This window comes from Ixodes scapularis, unplaced genomic scaffold (genome assembly GCF_016920785.2).
Source record: "Ixodes scapularis isolate PalLabHiFi unplaced genomic scaffold, ASM1692078v2 PGA_scaffold4__175_contigs__length_147842914, whole genome shotgun sequence".
NCBI lineage: Eukaryota > Metazoa > Arthropoda > Arachnida > Ixodida > Ixodidae > Ixodes > Ixodes scapularis.
The window spans coordinates 112,924,103-112,943,600 of record NW_024609879.1 but is presented as its reverse complement, the minus strand read 5'-3'; the positions used below and the strand labels follow the sequence as shown (position 1 = coordinate 112,943,600).

The 19,498-nt window shown below is 50.0% G+C and overlaps 1 protein-coding gene across 1 annotated transcript in view; it reads right to left on the bottom strand.

The window, feature by feature from the left end:
* Positions 1-1,951: 1,951 nt before the first annotated feature.
* Positions 1,952-19,498, bottom strand: part of LOC120848891 (protein sidekick-1) — a 29,612-nt gene continuing 12,065 nt past the window's right edge. Inside the window, exons 8-14 of the mRNA XM_040220964.3 lie at positions 16,228-16,530; positions 15,019-15,303; positions 5,694-5,987; positions 4,209-4,475; positions 3,115-3,399; positions 2,339-2,456; positions 1,952-2,104 (exon numbers count right to left, since the gene is read on the bottom strand). Coding sequence (XP_040076898.2) covers positions 2,068-2,104; positions 2,339-2,456; positions 3,115-3,399; positions 4,209-4,475; positions 5,694-5,987; positions 15,019-15,303; positions 16,228-16,530 — 1,589 coding nt within the window. The 3' untranslated portion in view covers positions 1,952-2,067. The remainder of the gene's footprint in view (positions 2,105-2,338; positions 2,457-3,114; positions 3,400-4,208; positions 4,476-5,693; positions 5,988-15,018; positions 15,304-16,227; positions 16,531-19,498) is intronic.

Sequence of the window (19,498 nt, the reverse complement as noted above, 5' to 3'; positions counted from 1 at the left end):
GGGACACCATCTTAAAATAACATTTTTTTTATACTTTTCTCGATTGAACACCGATAGTTAGCCCACTCCTTATTTTCACCCATTTTTTCTCGACTTTAGGTGGGCTATCTCTCGGGATAATACAATAAAAAATTTTGAACCCACCGTGGCCAGACTAACATCTGAAGAGTGGCTATTCGAAAAAGTCTACAGAGCCTTACGAAGAAGTAAGTCGCACAGCAAAGTCGAGGAGAAGCGTGATTTAAATCGCGGGAATCGCGACGTATTTAAAAGAGGGCGCATTTATACTTTTACTTCGTGCTTTCGAGGATGCAATTACAACCAAGCTATGCAAAAATTAAGGGGACAAAAACTCGTCGCGAAATATTAGTACGAGATTTACACGAGCGCTACGAAATCACGCATCTTACGTATAAAAGCTGCGGTAATATGAGCTGGTGCAGACGAGCTCGGGCAATATACCACCCCCTAGAAGGCCAATCAAGCAGCACCAAAAGTGCAAATAACTGGGCCTTTTCTGTTTATGATTGGTTCAACGATCATGGAGCAGGACGAACACAATGATCGCCCGCTTTTGACGCTGTCAGATTAGTCTCGTGAGCTCGTGGCGTCGGCTGCGTCTGCGCTAAATATAAAACGAAGTATAGTGGATCTACGCCTATAGGAGTGGATCCACTATACGATTACTCAGGCTATAGCCTGAGTAATCGTCACCTCCAGCGCATCTTGCAGCATCTCACAATGCTGACAAGTGGGAAACGTGAATCTGCCGCTTGGCGAGTTCTGGTTGGGATTGCTTCAGGCCGGGGTGGCACGAAAGATATGTGAGGAGCACATGTTAAGCCGTTGCAAAAGGGGGCGCGTAATACACTTTCGTATTTTCTATTGTCGCAATGAGTCAGTCGCTTTGACGGCTTAGCACGCCGGTGACACCCCATGCGGGATTTTACCCATTTCGGTTAGCGCTAGACTGGGCCAATTTATGTCGCGTACCGTTTGTTACGCGTATGGCTGGAGTGAATGGGCACGCCCTATGTTCCTTCCAAAACATTGCGTAACTAGGGTTTCATTAGTTTTTTCTTTCTTCTCAACATTACATTTTCTGCGTTTTCCGTGCGGCAAGGTTGAGGTGCGATCTGAATTTTGCTATTTAGTATAGGAGGAATATGGAAGCACACAAAGACGAGCAGCTAAGAACCCATTCAGCAGCGTGACAGAGCACAACGACATTACTAAATGAACGAAGTAGGTAAACGCTCCTATAGGTCTTACATGCTGAGCCTACTTGTGCTGCCGTGCCCGTGCCCCCCCCCCCCCCCCCCCCCCCAAACAAGCTGGTTGTGCGGGGTGTCGAAAACCAGAAACAGAACCTCGCAACTTATTTAGAAAGCTTCAGTCGGGGTTTATTAAGTACTCTCCCGACAGGGAAACTTTCTTGCGGGATTGTAAGCGGAATATGAAAAGTATGTTGAACATCTCCCTCGTCCTTCAGTCTTCCTTATTTACGACCTGTTAACCATAACATATATACATAAACCTAACCTACCTACAGTACCCTGCAGTTGTTACCTTCAGTAAGTGGTGTGGTTGCAACTCATTTGCCTAAAACTTGTAGATAGTTATGCACTTTCAGCTTGCTTTCTTGTAATTCAAATAAAATAAGCTAATAAATTAATCGAGATTAAAAAAAAGCATTTCGAAACGCCTTGCATGGGGCTTTTAAGTATTCTAAGAGTAGTATTTATTTAGTAGATAGGAATCGCATAATCGCAGACTTTCTTCACTTGCCAATTTTACACGGAAATTTCTAACCGCAATAAATTACTATTTATTTTCAAGCTAAGTAGTTTTAACGATCTCGCTTCTTTCCAGGATTTCAGTTGTAAGTTGTTCCAGAAGTGCACACTGCTGTCTTTTATTAAAAACAGCGAAGAAAACCAGACCAACGGTCTAACAAATAAATAGTTTAATAAAACAAAAATATATGAACTAGACAACTGGACAACAAAGGGTTCTTGTTTGACGCAGCGGTATTTTTGGCAACCTTGGAGCAGCTGTGCTTTCTGCTCACGTATCTTCCGAGGCCAAGAGGGCCCGTTCCTCTCTGAAAAGTGGGGAAAATATCATTTAAAGTATGCCAAAGACTAATAAGAGGATCAGTTAAGAAGGACTTAACAAAATAATGTATTCAAGAAAAAAAAAGGCCTTAAGACCTTAAGAAGGAAAATTAGGAGGACTCGATGACGCATCAAACTCTGAAGAAGAGTCGCCCGGAAATTTCTTTGGAGAAACACTTGCTAACATTAAAAAAAGCATACGGTGTAATAAAATTATATACCTTTTCCTGAGGGCTCTTCTGTACAACACGTAAGCCGCGATGAGAACGATGCAGATGACTGGAATGACGATCATCATAACAATTGTTGTTGGACAGAGTGTGCACCCAGGCAGGATTGCTGTCGGGAAAAGACGACAAGCACAATCAATGACACACGCTGCCACCAAATGTTGACTGGTCACGATGCGATGTGTAAGGACCGCTTTTATTATCGTTTTTTTTCCGCAGAAAATAAGGAACGATCAGTTATTTAAAACAGTGAGCGTGGTCCTTTCGTAACAAACATCAAGTAAAGAACATTTGTTTGAAGTCCAAAGAAAACACCAAGGGTAGCGAAGCTGGCAGAATGCATGTGTTCAGCTTGGTTATCCTTAATTTCGTACCAAAGCTTTCCCACCTTGATATGCAAAACAAGTCGGAATATATTGAAACTATCCTGCCTGGTTAATCCGTTTTTTTTAGGTTCGTCCAATGTATCAGGGGAACTCGCACACACATATTGGTCGATTTGTCCCTTCACAAAAGTCGCACAGATTTAAAATAAAATACAGCATATTTTTCAAACAAAGCGAACTTTCAATTAAAAATGGCCAAAGAAGCCTTCAAAGTTCTTGTTTCACAAGACAATACACCGCTCTTAGCCTTCGTCAAATGACAGGCGCCTCTGTTAAGGATCATACCGTCCAACGTATTACCCGTGGACCTACAAACCATAAGAGAAACAATGGTTGCTACGTCCACAAACGGAATGCCCATGATCAAATAGAGTTACTTACGTTCACCCTCAGTTTTCACGGTAATATTGGTAGAGGGCCCTGCTTTCACAGCTTTGAGACCGTTGTTGAAGGCAAACACGCTGATCGAGTATGAGCAACCTTGATCCAAGTGGGTAATATTGAACTGGCTCGAGGTTATAAGGGCCGACGACGTGAAAGAACTGTTTGTCCATGACATGTTGAATCCGCTGAGAGGTCCGTTAGGTGTATCGGGGTGAGACCAATTCAACGCCACCCAGGTCTTCCCAACAGAGGTGTAGTTTAGGTCCAGAGGGACAGATGGCGCTGCGCAAAACAAAGAGAAAAATACGTAAGCTGTAACACCATAGCCCATATAACCAGCCAGCGTTCGTACATTTCAGCTTTTTGCTCGCAACGCTACATGTTAGAATGGTCCATTTCGCTACTGCAGCCCATAAACATTTGTATAACAAACGTAACTAAAACGTCTAGGGATTCTGCCGTTATCTACTACCACTGAGCGAATAGAGAGACGTGTCTTTTCTGAAGGTAAATTAGCCAAGTCTTTTCAATATGGATCCCGTTAATACAGATACCCCTTTTTATATAAAAGAATATTCTTGGACGAACTGGGTATATACATGAATTTGTGTCTCGTTCTTATTGTGAATGACTCATATTATTGAAGGTTGCTAGGGTAGAAAGCTATTGCCTACACTTAGAAGACATGGCAATAATACTTGATTGAGACCTCTCAATGGTAAACGGAAGCTCCAGGTTTCATACGGCCTGCTCTGGTGCGTTATTATAGTGCACAAGATCGCCAGGTAAATTGGTGACCCATGATTTCTTTACGTTACGAAAATATAGCTCAGTCATTTAGACCACATAACATAGGAAACATTTTAAATTAACGAGAAAATTACTCCAATAACGGCGATGGCTATTTCTACATAGCCGTCTCTAATTATACCAGGGCAACAAAAACGACATTGTAGAATCTTGGAAATTATATTCATTTTTCATTTAAAAAATCTTCGAAGTGAGCATATGACTAGGATATATCAAACTACATAATCGCGCAGCCCCAGCTAAAATCTTGCGTTAGAAACCGACACCGCTGGCAGTCTTACCGTCAGCGTCGGTCTTGAAATTGGATGTCTTGGGTGGACCACATTCGCTCTCGGCCGTGCATGACGACACATTCACAGTATATTCAGTCCACGTCTGAAGGTTGGAAATGTTGGCGCTTGTATTGGGAGTGAGAAACTTTTCATTGTAGGCACTTATTATAACCTGGTACCCAATAATCTCGTGCTCCTTATCCGTGGGCTTTGACCACGACAGTTCTACGTCGTGGATTTGGATGTCGTCCACTTCGGGTCGAGGTGGCACAGGGCCTGTTGGAGTCATGAAAAAACTAAGTCAATAGAACTTAACCTTTGCGCAAAAAGGTCACTTTGGCTCAAGCTCTCAACTCGGTCGTAGCCGTTACTGATGGAGTCACAAATCATTAGACTGCTCTGGCGCCTTGTGTAAATTCCTCTGATATAAAACAAACTGTTTCGGATTATCGAACGATACTTCGAGGTTCAAGCACCTTTACAACCGAAACTATTCTACTGAAGTAAATTTTGTCATTAAATATAAAATGATCATGTTTTTGGTCTGCTTTATCTTATTGGTATGATGCACTAAATCGGCAAATAGAACTCTGTTTATAAAAATCATTTGCTCTTAAACTTCTACCAACACACCAAGTAAGGCTTTCGACCCAAATAATAGGAGTATATTTCTATTTCCTTGAATAAATCATGCGCACAAAACAAATTTCTAAACAATTGACGCCTGCCTATTTTATATTGTAATTTTTGTTTTAAGCGTTGTTAAATTATTCGTAAAAACAAATTTGAAGTTTTAACAGATAGGCGTCACAATTAATCTCACATAGCAACTCGCACGAGAAGATTGGATTTCTTTTTTATCCTTCAGTTTCGTTTCTTCCATTAACAAATTATTGTATACCCAATTTTCCAACTAAATAATTGTAAACAATGCAGTTCAACAATGCATAATCTATGTGGGCTTTCACCAACTTAAAAGAATACTATTACATGCACTCGACTGCACCGCTTTCTCGCACTTCAGGATTACAGTTAGATTCAGCACAAGGACCTACTTTAAGAGAAGCATATTGCGGATATGTATGCCACCTATCGGAGTGTTTGTGTGGGGGAGGTCTGAAATACGGCATAATAGGAAGGCTGCAACGTTTACATCGATGTAAAGAAAAAAAAAGGAACAAATACATTCTCGTAAAGACATTTGAGAAAGAACTTAAAAGTAGTTATTTTTTTTTTGTTTTTACTGGGAAACAATAGCCGCTTCTAGATAAGAGATGTGAACACAATCCCGAATCATGTATGTGAACACAATGCATACTAGAAAGCAGCGCGCAGATTTTGAAATATTTTCAAGGGGTGTCGCCATTTACAAAAAACTAATACGAGCACCAATTCTTGTCTAAGGCCATTCGTCACAAATCATCTTGAAACGTTGTATGTTCAAAGTTATTTGTCTGCCATATTCCGAGCCCGAATAATGATAAAGGATCTCACCTTCACCGGTGCTCTCAAAGTTGACCACAACAGCTGGACCGGCTTTCCGCACAGGAAGAAGGATGTTGTAGGCTTGGACGGAAACGCTGTAATTGTTGTACTGTTCGCCGAGTTTGGCCGCCAAGGTCGTTGTGTTCCCTGGAACGTCGTGTATTTGGCCGTCTCGTCGTTCGAGGTTCGCCACACGGATTATGTAGCCGTCGACGGGCCCGTTAGGTTGGTCAGGAGTCTGCCATTGAAAAGTGGCTTTGTTCAGGACCAGCGTTACGGAGAGGTTCCTGACCTCTGAAGGAGCTGCAAGGAGAGAAAAAGTGAATGTTTAAGAGCACAGCGCAATATTATTACCAACGCGGTCATGGCTGCAAGTGCTTAAAAAAAAAAAAGAGGAATGAATGTTTTTATTTAAAATGATGTGCCGATTAGGATAAAATTTTTATTAAACTGTCCACTGTAAAAATCGCCTTCCCTTTCCACATTAGAGCTTATTCCCATACTTGCGTTTTACCTACTACGAGAGAACGCGCAAAAAACGCAAAGAACACACTAGACCGCTAACGTTATTTGTCGGATAGAATTTGGAATGGCGTATAACTAAATTGAAGGCTTTGGAGTATTTGAGAGATCAAATATACCTGCCATGTGTGGGGGCCCGCTCTGCCGCCGCCTGATTGCTACCAGACGCTGGCGGCCGAGGGCGGCTCAAGGGCGAGCCGTCGGCACCCTCGGTAGCCGATCGAGGTTGATAGTGGCCGGCTGGTGGCGGCGGCGGACGTCCTCGGGCCCCCTTCAAAGGAGCCCGACCCCCAAGGGCCTGGGGAAGCTGGACGGGGATAACCCCATACACTGGCGCCCAACGTGGGGCCCGATTAATTGTCTTTGTCCAGTTCCTCTTCCCGGGTGTCACCACTCTACTTGTGTTTAATTTTGGAGCGGGGACCAATTTGCCAAGGGTTCTGATTAGGCAGAGAGCTTTGACTTAAGTCGAGATGCCGAAGTCCAGGCGCGAGGGAAACGGAAGTTCAAACGGCGCGAACCAGCCGAGCAGACGGGAACCCACAGCCGCCGTTCCCCCTGAGGCTAACCCCGCAGGGGCGACTGCGTCGCTGGTTGAGAGTCCGACCATCGCGCAACCGCAGGCGCCTTCGGGTGCGGCTGAGCTCATGGAGCAAATGACAGCTCTGTTCGCTACACTTACGCGGCAGTTAGCTGCGGCGCAGAGCCCGACTGCTCCCGCGCCGGTGACTCTTCCGCGTCCGCGGCTTACGATGGAGCTGCCCACGTATTCGGGTTACGCGGATGAGAGTTCTGTTCATGACTTCCTGTTGCGCCTGGGCACCTACCAAACGGCCGTTGGCGCGTCGGATGACACCGTCATCCGGCAGATCCTGCCAATCGCCCTTGTCGGGGATGCCGCCCGTTGGTGGAGGCTTCAGGAGCCTCCCTCATCGATGGCCGCGTTCCATGAGCGCTTCCGAAGCGAGTTTCTGCCGCCGGACTATGAGAGGCGCGTCCGCGAGGAATTAAACACGCGCACGCAGCATCCTGACGAGAGCCTTTTGGAGTACGTGCGCGCACTTCAGGAACTTTATTCGAGAGCAGACCCCGCGGCGAGTCACGCGGACCAAGTTTCGCGCGTAATCCGCCAGTGCCACCCATCCTTCAAGCCGTATCTTCGTGGGCGCAGCTTCGACACCCTGGAGGCTCTGGCTCGAGAGGCGCGCGTCGTTCAGGCGGACTTGCTTGCTGAGCTCCGCTACGCGCCGCCGCCTGGGCCGGAGGAATCGCTTGAGCCTAGCTGCGCCTGGGCGGGGTCCCAAAGCCCGACCCCCCGCGTCGAGGCAGCGTCGGTGTCCGCGGTTGTTAGGCGCGAGGCGCGAGAAGTCGTTTCAGCTCGCGCGCTAGACCCCTTCTCGTACGAGCAGAGACGCCGCGCCGGCCGCGAGAATCGGCCTTCGAGTTCGGTCGGGGCCAGCGCGGCCGGGGCGCGTGGTGTCGCGAGGCGGGGAGGTAACGCGCCCCGTTTCGGTCGAGATGAAAGGGACGGGCGTCGCCAGAGTCCGGGCCGCCGACCCCTGCGTTGTTTCCGGTGTGACCAGCCTGGCCACATCATACGTAACTGTCCGCAGCTCGAGCGCGACGGTCAGCGCCAGGGAAACGCCCGGGGCCAGCGGCGTTAACCGGATCATCCAGGTTCCCGCCGCTGGCCAGCGGCGAAAGGGAGGGGCGACGCGGTACCGTGGGGAAGCCCCACGAAGACGTGTCGCCGACATGTCCCACTGATGTCGCGGACGCGTTTGCCCCACTGGCATGTAGAGCCCAGACGGGACTCTCTGCCTCTGGACCTTACATGACGATTAACATTGCTGGGAGGGAGTTCTCAGCATTGATAGATACCGGAGCTACCCTTTGTCTGATCGGTGACGACGTGTACGAAGCATGCCGCGAGAGGAGGAGGAGTTTAAGACCGGTCGACATCTGCATGCGTTTGGCAACGGGCATGACGAGGGCTGAGGGGGCTCTGCGCCTTCAGGTCGAGTTTGACGGTCGACGTAAGAGGCAACGTTTTGTGTACCTTCGGGGTCTCACATCTCCGGTCATACTGGGGCGAGATTTCCTTTCTCGGGAAGGCATCATCGTTGACCTGCGGAACAATGGGTACCGTTACGACCCGTCTACTCCGCTGATACCTTTCGCCGACCCACCGCCCTGTGTTCCTTGCGCTCCACGTACGACGGCTCTCGCTGGGTGTCCCAAGCTCCAGCCAGAGGCGCTCGTCACGCAGGTTGGAGCGGCGGAATTGGAGGCCGTGCTCGCGTCTTTCGACGGCCCGACCGAGCAGAGGCACGCACTCGCGGACGTTTTGCGCCCCTTTTCGGCGACATTCACCGAACGGCCGGGCATGACTAACGTCCTTCAGCACCGGATCGACACCGGCGAAGCTAAGCCCTGGGGTTGCAATCCCCGGCCGCTTAGCGTTCACAAAAGAAACCTCCTAGACGCCGCCCTCGACGAGATGATTGACACGGGCGCGGTCAGGAGATCGAAAAGTCCTTGGGCTTTCCCGGTAGTTCTAGCTCCAAAGAAGGACGGGACAGCCAGGCTTTGCGTTGACTACCGCCAACTCAATTCTCTGACAACGAGGGATGCGTATCCTTTTCCGTCGATCGAATCCATCATGTATTCCTTGGGGAACGCCCGAGTGTTTACAACACTAGACTGCAGCAGGGGGTTTTTGCAGATTCAGATCGCTCCTGCCGATGTCGAGAAGACTGCTTTCACTTGCCATCGCGGGTTATTTGAGTTTACTCGCCTTCCCTTCGGACTGTCTAACTCGCCGGCAAGTTTCCAGCGACTTATGGACATCGTTTTGGGAGACGCCAGGTTTAATTTCGCAATGGCCTACATGGATGATGTTGTGGTCTTCTCCAAGTCATTCAGCGAACATCTCGTTCACCTGAGGATCATCCTCGGACGAATGAGGGATGCGGGGTTGACGATTAACCCGAAGAAGGTACAGCTCGCTTCTCCGAAAATCGATCTCCTTGGGTTTGTGGTCGACGAGGGAACCTTGAAACCGAACGACGAGAAGTTAAGGGCCATCCTTGATTTCCCTCGGCCGCAGGAGGTGAAAAGCCTCCAAAGGTTTCTAGGAATGATTGGGTTTTATCGCCATTTTATTCCCAACTGTGCCGAGCTAGCCCGCCCGCTTAACCAGCTGCTGCGCAAAGGCTCGAAGTACGTCTGGCAACGAGAACAAGAGGTGTCATTCATCTCTCTCACTCGCGCGATCGCGGCGACTGCCAGTTTGCGACTGCCGGACTTAAACTTGCCGTTTGTGGTGCAAACAGACGCCAGCGATTACGGCGTGGGAGCGGTCTTGTTGCAAGAGCACGACGGCCAATTAAGGCCCGTCGCCTTTGCGAGCCGCACACTCACGCCAGCGGAACGCAACTACAGCACCACCGAGCGAGAGGGAGTGGCAATTATGTATGCCCTGCATAAGTTCGATCTCTACCTGGATGGCGCTCTCTTTACCATCCAAACTGATCACAACGCTCTCGCCTGGATTCAGAGGCTGAAGCAACCAGCCGGCAGACTGGCCCGCTGGGTGCTCACTCTGCAGCGCTACGCCTACAAGATAGAGTATCGCAGAGGCACTGCGAACCAGGTCGCGGACGCATTGTCGCGCGCACCCGTGGAGACTGACCCGGGGGAACTGCCCCGGGCAACCCTCCACCCACGACAGCAAGCTTGCGGGAATGCAGAGGAAAGGGGCGAGAAGGAGAGAGCGCCCGGTCACGCGCCGGAAGCTGGTTCCAGGGGTGCCATCCACGCGGAGAGAAAGACTCGCGGCAATGCGAGCGGTGGCGGAAAAGGTGATACCCCGCCTTGTGCGGCTGTGTGTGATGCCACCAATGAACAGATGAACGCTTGGGGTACTGTTGTGAGCAGGGAAGAGTTGTTGGAAGCCCAGAAAACAGATGGTTTCTGTCAGCGAGTGTCGGAAAAGCTAGCGGATAACGCAGCAGACGCTGGAAACGCTGGCACGGGACAGCGGGTGTCAGAAACGCTGGAGGGCAACGCAGCGGACACCGGAAACGCGGGCGCGAGGGTCGATAGAGAGATCGATTCCTATCTGTTGGGTGAAAACAACTTGTTGCTCAGGTACATCCCCGAGATGGACGAACACGAGGGAGACCCATCCCCCTTCAAAATCGTCGTTCCGCGGAAGCTGCGGCGGAAACTGATGAGGTATTTTCATGACTCGGCCCTGGCAGGCCACGGGAGCGGCAAGAAGACTTACGAAAAGTTGTGTCGTGTCGTGACCTGGCCGGGAATGAGGAGGGAGGTACTTCGATATGCCCGCAGCTGTCCAGCGTGCCAAGTGGCGAAGCCCAGGGGAGGGAAGCCCCCCGGCCTGATGCAACCTGTCATCAGCAAGCGCCCTTGGGAGACGGTCGCGTGTGACATCATCGGACCACTGCCCCGAAGTCCACGCGGAAACCAGTATCTACTCGTCGTCACGGACCATTTCTCGAAGTGGGTCGAGCTTTTCCCACTCAGAAAGCTAGTGTCTGCAAGAATCTGGGAAAGACTGTTGGATACGTTTTGTCGCTACGGTTTCCCTGCTTCTCTGATCACAGATAACGCGTCGGTGTTCACAAGTAAGGTCTTTGTGGACTCGTGCCGGTCACTCAATATCCAGCACAAACGAACAACGCCTTACCACCCACAGGCGAACATCACCGAGCGGGTGAACCGGAACCTGAAGGCGATGCTGGTGACACTCACCGGTAAGCATAAGGATTGGGACGCGAACATATCCGAGCTCGGTTTTGCAACCCGAACGACGGTAAATCGATCGACTGGACTGACACCCGCGTACCTGAACTTGGGAAAGGAGCTGACGTATCCCTTGGAAAATGGATTCCGAGAGTGTGGGCAGGCTGACCCCCGCCCCATCTCTCGCTACGCATCGGAACTCCGTGGCCGACTCGGGGACGCCCTCCGCACGGCCAGGGAGAACCTCGACGCTGCCCGGCTGGAGCAGGCCGCCCAGTACGACAAAACGCACCGCCACCTGGTTTACGCCGTTGGGGATCTGGTCCTTAGGCGAACACACCCTCTCAGCAACGCGGCGCAAGGTTTTGCGGCGTCGCTGGCACACAGGTGGGAAGGGCCGTACCGGGTCGCGGCACGACTGTCACGTTTGACCTACCGACTTGCTCGCCTGGACACGGGCGAAGTGTCCGGCTCGGTGCACGTGGGCGACTTAAAGACCTACTGCCTCCGCGATCCTGACGATACTGACGGGGAGGCAGGCGGGACAAGCAACGCTGGGGAAAATCCCCGGAGATACAATCTCAGGGCCAAAAGGCACTAGTGTATCGCATCCATTAACCACCTCTTTTCCCCACACAGAATGTCTGCCAACGGCGGTGCACGGGGCCGACCCCACCGTGGCGAACGCCGAACTCAGCCCTGGACGACGGAGCGGGTTTACTACCCCCGCTCGAGGTCCAGGTCTGGTCGCGGGTCCCGGAACCGGGGGGGCGACAATGGGACGCCCGAGGACTTCAGGCGCGTCCGGTCGGGCAGGGGAGGGCGCTCGAGCTCCCACTCCACGCAACCGCCTCCGGCTGGGCCTAAACCCCTGGAGCAGGCCAAGAAGAAGACGCGGTCGGCTGCTACATGGACGGTGGTCTCCGGGAGGGAGGCAGTCGGTTACGCGTCCCACGCAAGGTGGAGGGACCAGTACCGCCCCTCCCGCGGGGTCAACCCGTCCGAGGTGAGGCCACCTTTCCGGGGATTGACCCTGGCGGACCGGGACGACGAGCCGCCGGCCGTCTACACGGCAGAGGAGGAGGCGGCCCTCTGTCCGGTCTGCCACGTCTTGGTGGTGTGCCAGGAGGCCCACGCCGGGGGCAAGCTCCACACGGAGAGGGACCAACGGAAGAAAGACGCAGCGGCTGCGGCTGCTGCCACCGAGGAGGACATCGAGGCGGCCCTCAGGCTGCTGCGGAGGGAGCGGCCGGGGCTCCTGACTCCGGCCCCAGATTTGGTCCCCCCTGCCGCGCCGATCCCGCGGGCCCTGGAGCTTCCGCCGCTGAGGCAGTCCGAGCCGGTCCGGCCTGCCGAGTTCATCGGCCCCTCCCCGACGGACTCATCTGCCACCGCGCCCGGAGGGCCTATCACTCGGACCCTGGCGTCGCCGTCCTTGATGGACGTTGACCTGGACTCTTTCTTGGCGGCGTCGGGGTCTGAGGATTGAGGGGGGGTGGTGTGGGGGCCCGCTCTGCCGCCGCCTGATTGCTACCAGACGCTGGCGGCCGAGGGCGGCTCAAGGGCGAGCCGTCGGCACCCTCGGTAGCCGATCGAGGTTGATAGTGGCCGGCTGGTGGCGGCGGCGGACGTCCTCGGGCCCCCTTCAAAGGAGCCCGACCCCCAAGGGCCTGGACGGCGTGGATGGGGAGCCGGGAGAACACCCACGTCGGGAGGAAGGCACCCGTCGGCCTGGCGCCGGGAAAAGGGGGTGCGAGGGAAGGACCGGCGGGGGGCTCGAGGGGTCGGTGGGAGGACACATGGGGTGGTGCGACGGACGTGAAAGAGGACGGACGTTTTGGATACCGTGAGGTGCGACCGCCGGAGAACTCGCCAAATGTGAGTGAATAAATGTTTATATGGAAAGTGGTGTTGTGTCACTCGGGGGTGGGGAAGCTGGACGGGGATAACCCCATACATGTACAAGAAACGGTGGATTATGACATGAACAAAATTTTCGCAAGCCCATGATGAAAGAAAGGATACGCAAAAACGTTGGGAAATATACGCAAAACGAAGTGTTTCAGGGCCACCCAATAGATGGCACCAGTGTGCTCGACACAGGTAGAGTGCCTAGATTCTAGAGGGTCCACCACACACCTTGTGGAGCGTTTCGGCCGCAAGTGCGCATGCGCTGCGTTTTCGCATGGCGATGAGGAAAGCAGGAGGAATGGCGGAGGCGTTTGCAGACGATCAACGCTATCAGCACCTCCTCGCAGCTCGTATTGCAAATGCGGCCCATCAACCACGTGACTCCGATCGAGCATTTGGACTCTAATAGAGGCGCTCTATAGGCCACGAGATTTTTTGCTGGCGCCACCTCGCTGGCGCCACCCCGCGGCCTCGAGACTCTTACGCATGCGCCGTGTCGGCCGTGAACTGGCTTGGCGAAAAAACTAAATAACCCCACGATGTGATACATCGAGGTCGGTGGCAGAAACTTCACGTCGGAACTCCAGCAGGCCTTGTTTGCGGCGTACGGATCCTCGAACGCCGTCCACGCACAGTTTGTTTTGATACCGCTGCCGTTGAGGTTCGGATAGCGAGCCCAAATAGTCGGGCATAGCATACGACATACGTTGTCAGGAAATGCGACACAGAAATAAAGCTAAAAGCGTCCCTACAACGTCAACGGCGAGCGCACGCCACACAACGCAGTGGCGAAAACACGGAGAGCTGGGCCGCTTTTGCCCACAGAGCTTCCGCGCATGTGCGGCCTTCCGGCCGTGTTGGTAAACAGACCCGCTCTGCGTATCGGTCTATACACAGCCTCGGATTCTCGTGTTTCTTTTTTTCTTTTTTTTTTTTGGGGGGGGGGGGGATGTGTGGAGGCTGCTGTAGAAAAGTGGTTCTGCAGTCATCATAGTAAATGACGTGCCATCTTCTTAACTGTGCACGCGTGCACAGTTCTGTTGCAAAGCCCCGCAAACTTGTTTTAGCTACATTGAACTTGCCGATACCGACGCTTTTATCCAAGTGTGACTCGACAGTCGCTACCGAGCAAATGCTCGTCAGCAACTGACGCTTAGCTCCTTCCGAACCGAATACCTGGCAAAAACGTTTGTCACCAGGTTCCCGTGAAGATCGAAATCTCGTTTCTCCAGCAATCACTTCGCAGAGGAGATCTATGAGCTGAGCTGGAAGCGGACAGAAGGCTGGTAAGCTTAGGTGTGATGCTGTGACGACGATACTCACTTACGTCCACCCACTTTGATTATGCAGCGAAACCGAAACCAACAGCTAAGCGATCTTGAACCGATGTCAAAAGTTATATTTAGCAGGCGTGCAGCCCGATTCTCTTTGACCCGCGTGTGAAAATGGAGCGTGACTAGGACTTAACAAGCTCATCCGAGTCAAGTGACGATATAGAAATGTTACATGCCTCTTTAACGATTCGCCGTTTGCCTCAGACCCGCCGGCGTTCCCTCCGAGAAATCGACCCGCAGTCGCATCACCGGGTCAGTGGATCCACCGATATGTAGGCCTGACCAGATGCCGCTTCAGAGGAAAAATCTCCATCCTTCTCTTTGCAAGCGCTTCTCCGATCGGTTGCCGTCGCAGTTGTCTATGCGCGAAACGAAATACGTTTGCTCGAAGCTAACGGTTGTTTTCGTGTAATATGCTCCCAAAAAGCGTGATTTTTTTTTTTTTTTTTTTTTTGCAGACGTTTGGGAACTGCATTACAAGAAACTTATTTCAGTAGGGTACAGCCTAGGAGACTAATGTGATACAATATACAAGATATCCATCAACCAACGCTTGCTATCTTGACCATCCGACGATCCTTTGCGTTATGTGACGTCAAGCAACAGCTACGGATATCAGTCATTGACACTGGCGAAAGTCAGGGTGTAGTTTCATACACACACTCATGAAATATTTAATATTGGTAGATCATATATAAAAATAAAAATGACGTTTACCTCTATAAAGTATCTCTCAACGCAACGAGCGCAAAAACTTAAGTACTTCCAGTTTCGACCGGACAATCCATTTAACTCACCTGCGACTTGAGTCATAGCTGTGATCACAGCCGGATTTCCGCAGTATCTGGCGCAGCACCTCACTGTAACTTCATATCGTGCACCTGGATCAAGGCCCGTCACGTTGTAGCAAACCGTTGCGTTTCTGTCACAATGGTTCTCATGCTGCTCGACAGACGGTACATCGCCGCTCTTCGGGACCTTCTTAACGCTGACGCTGAAGTTCAGCGCATCCGGATTCAGTTCCCATTCCAGGCTCAAGCTATTTGTAGACGTTTTGGTGACGGCAAGCTTCCTCGGTGCCCCTGAAAATGTGGAGCACACAAATTGAACAAGCCAGCCAGATAGTGCTAAAATATTTTAAATGCTAGCCGTTCATTCTTTGTGACCAATAAAATAGCCATGTACACCGGCACACCAACATGGAATTATCAGCATAAACCTAGCGTTCAAATAGTGCACAGTTTCGTCAATAGTGACATTGATCATAGATTATTTTTTGCTTTATTATAGAAACAAAACTTTGCGGGTTTTCTCCCAAGGAAATTATTGCATTTCGGGAAATGAGAACAAAGTTTGTAACTATAGTTTCTGTATTCATCCTGTTGTTGAGCGGAACAACAGAAGAACCACTTTCCGCTTTGTTCTGAATACCAATGATTCCTTTCAGGATGTCCATCGGTGCTCATTGGAATGTTGAGTTAAATTAATTGATACATTGGATATCGAAAAAAAAAAAACAATGAGTGTGCAGGCGAGCTTGCGATAATTATTCAATATAACAGCCGAGACTAAGGTGCGAAAAAATTAAGGAACATTCAAGTGGAAGGAAAAGGCAACAGAAGGAAAACGTGTCAACGACGCTGTTCGAATGTTGTCTAATCCTTCAACTTGAGTTAAATTACTTTTGTTTTCACGGTCTTAGGTGCTACATTATGATACGCAATGCTTTGCCGTGAACACAATAAATGAAAGCTAGGGCTTCCAATTTTTTTATATTAGCACTTTTTTTTGAAGTACTATAGTTGAGCGTCAGATCTTAACTGCGTAACCGCGAAGACCGAATTTTCTGCATTAAAATCCCAAGTTTAAACTTGTTGGTACATGTCAATACAGGGAGGTCAGCTTGGAAAATTCTACCTCCGTTGTTTAGGCGTGATATCGTGCACCTGGACCTGACAGAGAGAAACAGGTTCAAGCTGACCTGCTTGCATTAAAATCACACTTACGTATTCCCTTGGTGGTGACGTTGTGGCGAGCAGCTGTTCCATTGAGTCGGATCCCGTGAAAACTGTGGAACGCCCACAAAGAACACTCGAACGTCGTGACCTGAGTCACCAAGTCCACAACGAGATGTGTTGCTCCACTGGGGACCATTCTTTCCATCATGTGGGGATGCTGAGCGTCGGTACTGTTGCAGCTGAGAACGTAACCGCTCAACGGACCTCTTTTTTCTTTTGGTTCCGCCCAGCTGACACTGATATCGGTGATGTTCCGAAGGGATACCCTAAGGTCACGCACAGCCGTTGGCTCTGGAAATATAAAATGCAAAAATACAATTTAAATAAGAATGCGTAATTGACAGGCAATATAAAATCCGCTGCTCGCTAACGAATGGCTATAAACCTCTAAATAAAGTTTTAAGCAGCACCCCTGGCGAGCAAAATCGGGTATTTTAGGTCTCGTTTTCGTTGTGCATCGCGTTGCGCCCTTTCAAACGCTCTACTGGTGCCTGTGGACAGACGCTGGGGGACTCTGAAAGACGCTAGACACTAGTTTACGCCCGTGGATCGTGCATGATGGGACGCTAGGACCCCGGACGCCACTTCGCGTGAGCATTAAATGGTCGCGTCTCGTGGACGCTGCCGGAGGCGCCTCTTTTGTGGTCGCGTCACGTGGACTGTACAGCACCCCCTGACAGAGAGAAACCGGCTTAGAAAAACTACATAATCCAACCCCTGAGAATCATAGAAATGAAATAACGGACAAGATGTCAAAATATCAGTCTGCTGTTGGTGCGGACAAAAACCTAAACAGCCATGCTGGGACAAACCTTGCAGTTTCAGCCGATTATTCATACCTCATTCGCACTTTTGACAAACGTAAACGCATCTTTCGATGATGGCCGATATTACTAAGAGGTGGCTAACTACCCTTTTATAAGTTTTTGAAAGAGGTGGAATCTTCCGAGTCAAACTTCAAAGTAGCGGCGCTGCCTGAGACGTCAGCCTTTGCCGCATGCAGCATTCGCGTTTTCGAGTTGTTCATCATTTTTGCACAAATGCTACCTGGCATGCACGTAGCCAGGATTTTGTTTCACAGGGGGGGGGGGGGGGGGGGGGCGCCTATGACAAAATACTGGATGAGGGGGAGGGGGGAGAGGAAGTCCCAGCAAAAGGAAAGATTTGGGGGGGGGGGGGGCGGGCCCCATGGTGTCCCCCCCTGGCTACGTGCCTGCTACCTGGCAATAATAGTAATAATAATAATTAATGTTTTTATTTTGCCAACAGTTTACAGTTGGAAGGTGAAAAGGGAAAAAAGCTGTAACACAGCTTGACTATACTTCGTTTCAGCTTCCGTCCGAGCGCAGCCAAAGGCTGAGGAACGGTTCACAACTTCGAGAAGAGCGTTCCTACGCACCACAAAGTAGTCCGCAAAAGTAATATTTAAAAAAAAAAAACTCTTGTGCGTGAACATTGCACAACATTCCAGATGTGTAGTGCTGAGAATGATTTGCAACGAAAGGAATTAAATATCCGAAGTTTATATTGTTATTAATATATGTAAATGCATGTGGTTTGGTGAAAACGGGTACATCCGCTGGCAACACGGCTGCAGCGCTCGGTTCTTCTAGTTCATTGTAGTCATTCTGTGTGATTTTGTTCCCATAATGGCCAAATCATTTGCTTCGCAGCTTTCCTCACCGAGTCAACCGAGTCGCTTCAGAATGTCCTTTCGCAAAGGCACGTTTGGGCGTCAGGCGCGAGTGGTTGTGATGAATGTCTCCTTTCAAATTCGGCAGAAGACTCCGGCCGCGTCGTACCGCGAATGCGTTGTAAACAAGAAAAGCGCCCGGGCCACTACAATTCACTGATACGCGGCGAGATCAGGGCACCCCTTTACCTACCGACCACATTGAACGCCGAGAAGCTGGTGGAAAGGACTGCGCCTCGAGCCCTCGTATATCCAGACATTACAAGGAAACATCAACGGCTGGGTAATCGGGCACCTTGCAATGTTTACTTACATCTCGAAACTATGCCGAAATGCCAGACAGGTGGAAAGCTCGGACACAATGCCAACAACCAGCCAACGTACTGACATCCCTGTGACATAAACTTCAGAACGTGAAAGGGCACTTTTTAAACCTAGAGCAAACTATACCGTTGATACACCCGTAGCAGACGAAATACTCGACCAGCGCGGGCGGCGCAGACGACCAGCTGCGCAGCGGAGTGATACAAAAGTGCAGGCAAGATCGCGTGACCAGTTGCCGGCGTGTGATTGGCTCCGGCCACACGGAGCTTTGGCCGCGCTGGGACGGAAGCTGAAACGAAGTATAGTCCCGAGCAACCTAAATAGCCGTTGAGACACGCGCACGAAATTATTTACATATGATTAGGACATCAATGAAAACGTGAAGAGATCCCTTGCACGAGAGAAAAATTGATTAGTGTCATTATATAATGCAAATTCAGTTTGAACAGACTGGAATTAGTAGACAAAATGCAACAAAAAAACAACTTCAACCCCCAAAAATTTTTAGGATGAACATATCAATACTTAGCTTCTTTTGAGTTTGGTTTGAGATGAGTATGATTACTTCCCGCAAGCTGCTCACAGACACATTGATAAGTTGTATATTTTCCCTACTGAACTTATTCTGTTTGTCGGAAGGATGTATGAAGCTGTGTATTGTCCGTCATTAGTTCTAAAAAATGGTACTTCTCATGGTTCTACAGTTCGCGTTGGATATGCATAGGCCTTTTTTTGTTAGGTTTGCTAAGTCTTCGAGATTGATTTTTTTTCTACCATATAGTTCGAACATAAACGATATTTGTATAAATAAAATTTTTTTCATTACTCTTAAGTTGATTGAAAACGATGTTTATTGGATAATCCAGCGTAACATGCAAAATGCTTATTTTTTTTGTAATAAAAATATATTTTGAAGATTGGTATATGCAGTGGTTCGACCATATGAGATGGCCATGATTTATATGCGAGTAAAATAATGTATTATATAATAAAAACTGTTTTAAGTTAATAAACACCTAATTTTCGTCCACGCCCTTTCACTATTTTGCGAGAGCCATGCGTTTTAGGTTCTTCACGAGGATGTCTGAGTGGTTCTGATAACTGTCGTCAATTAAGTTCCACAGGCTTTCCGTGCGCGAACGAACTGCTTTAACTTCTATTTCACACTTTTGGCACCCGGGATGATCATTTAATGAGCGCGCTGAACGAGATTATGGCTGCCTGCAAAATGCTAATGATGAA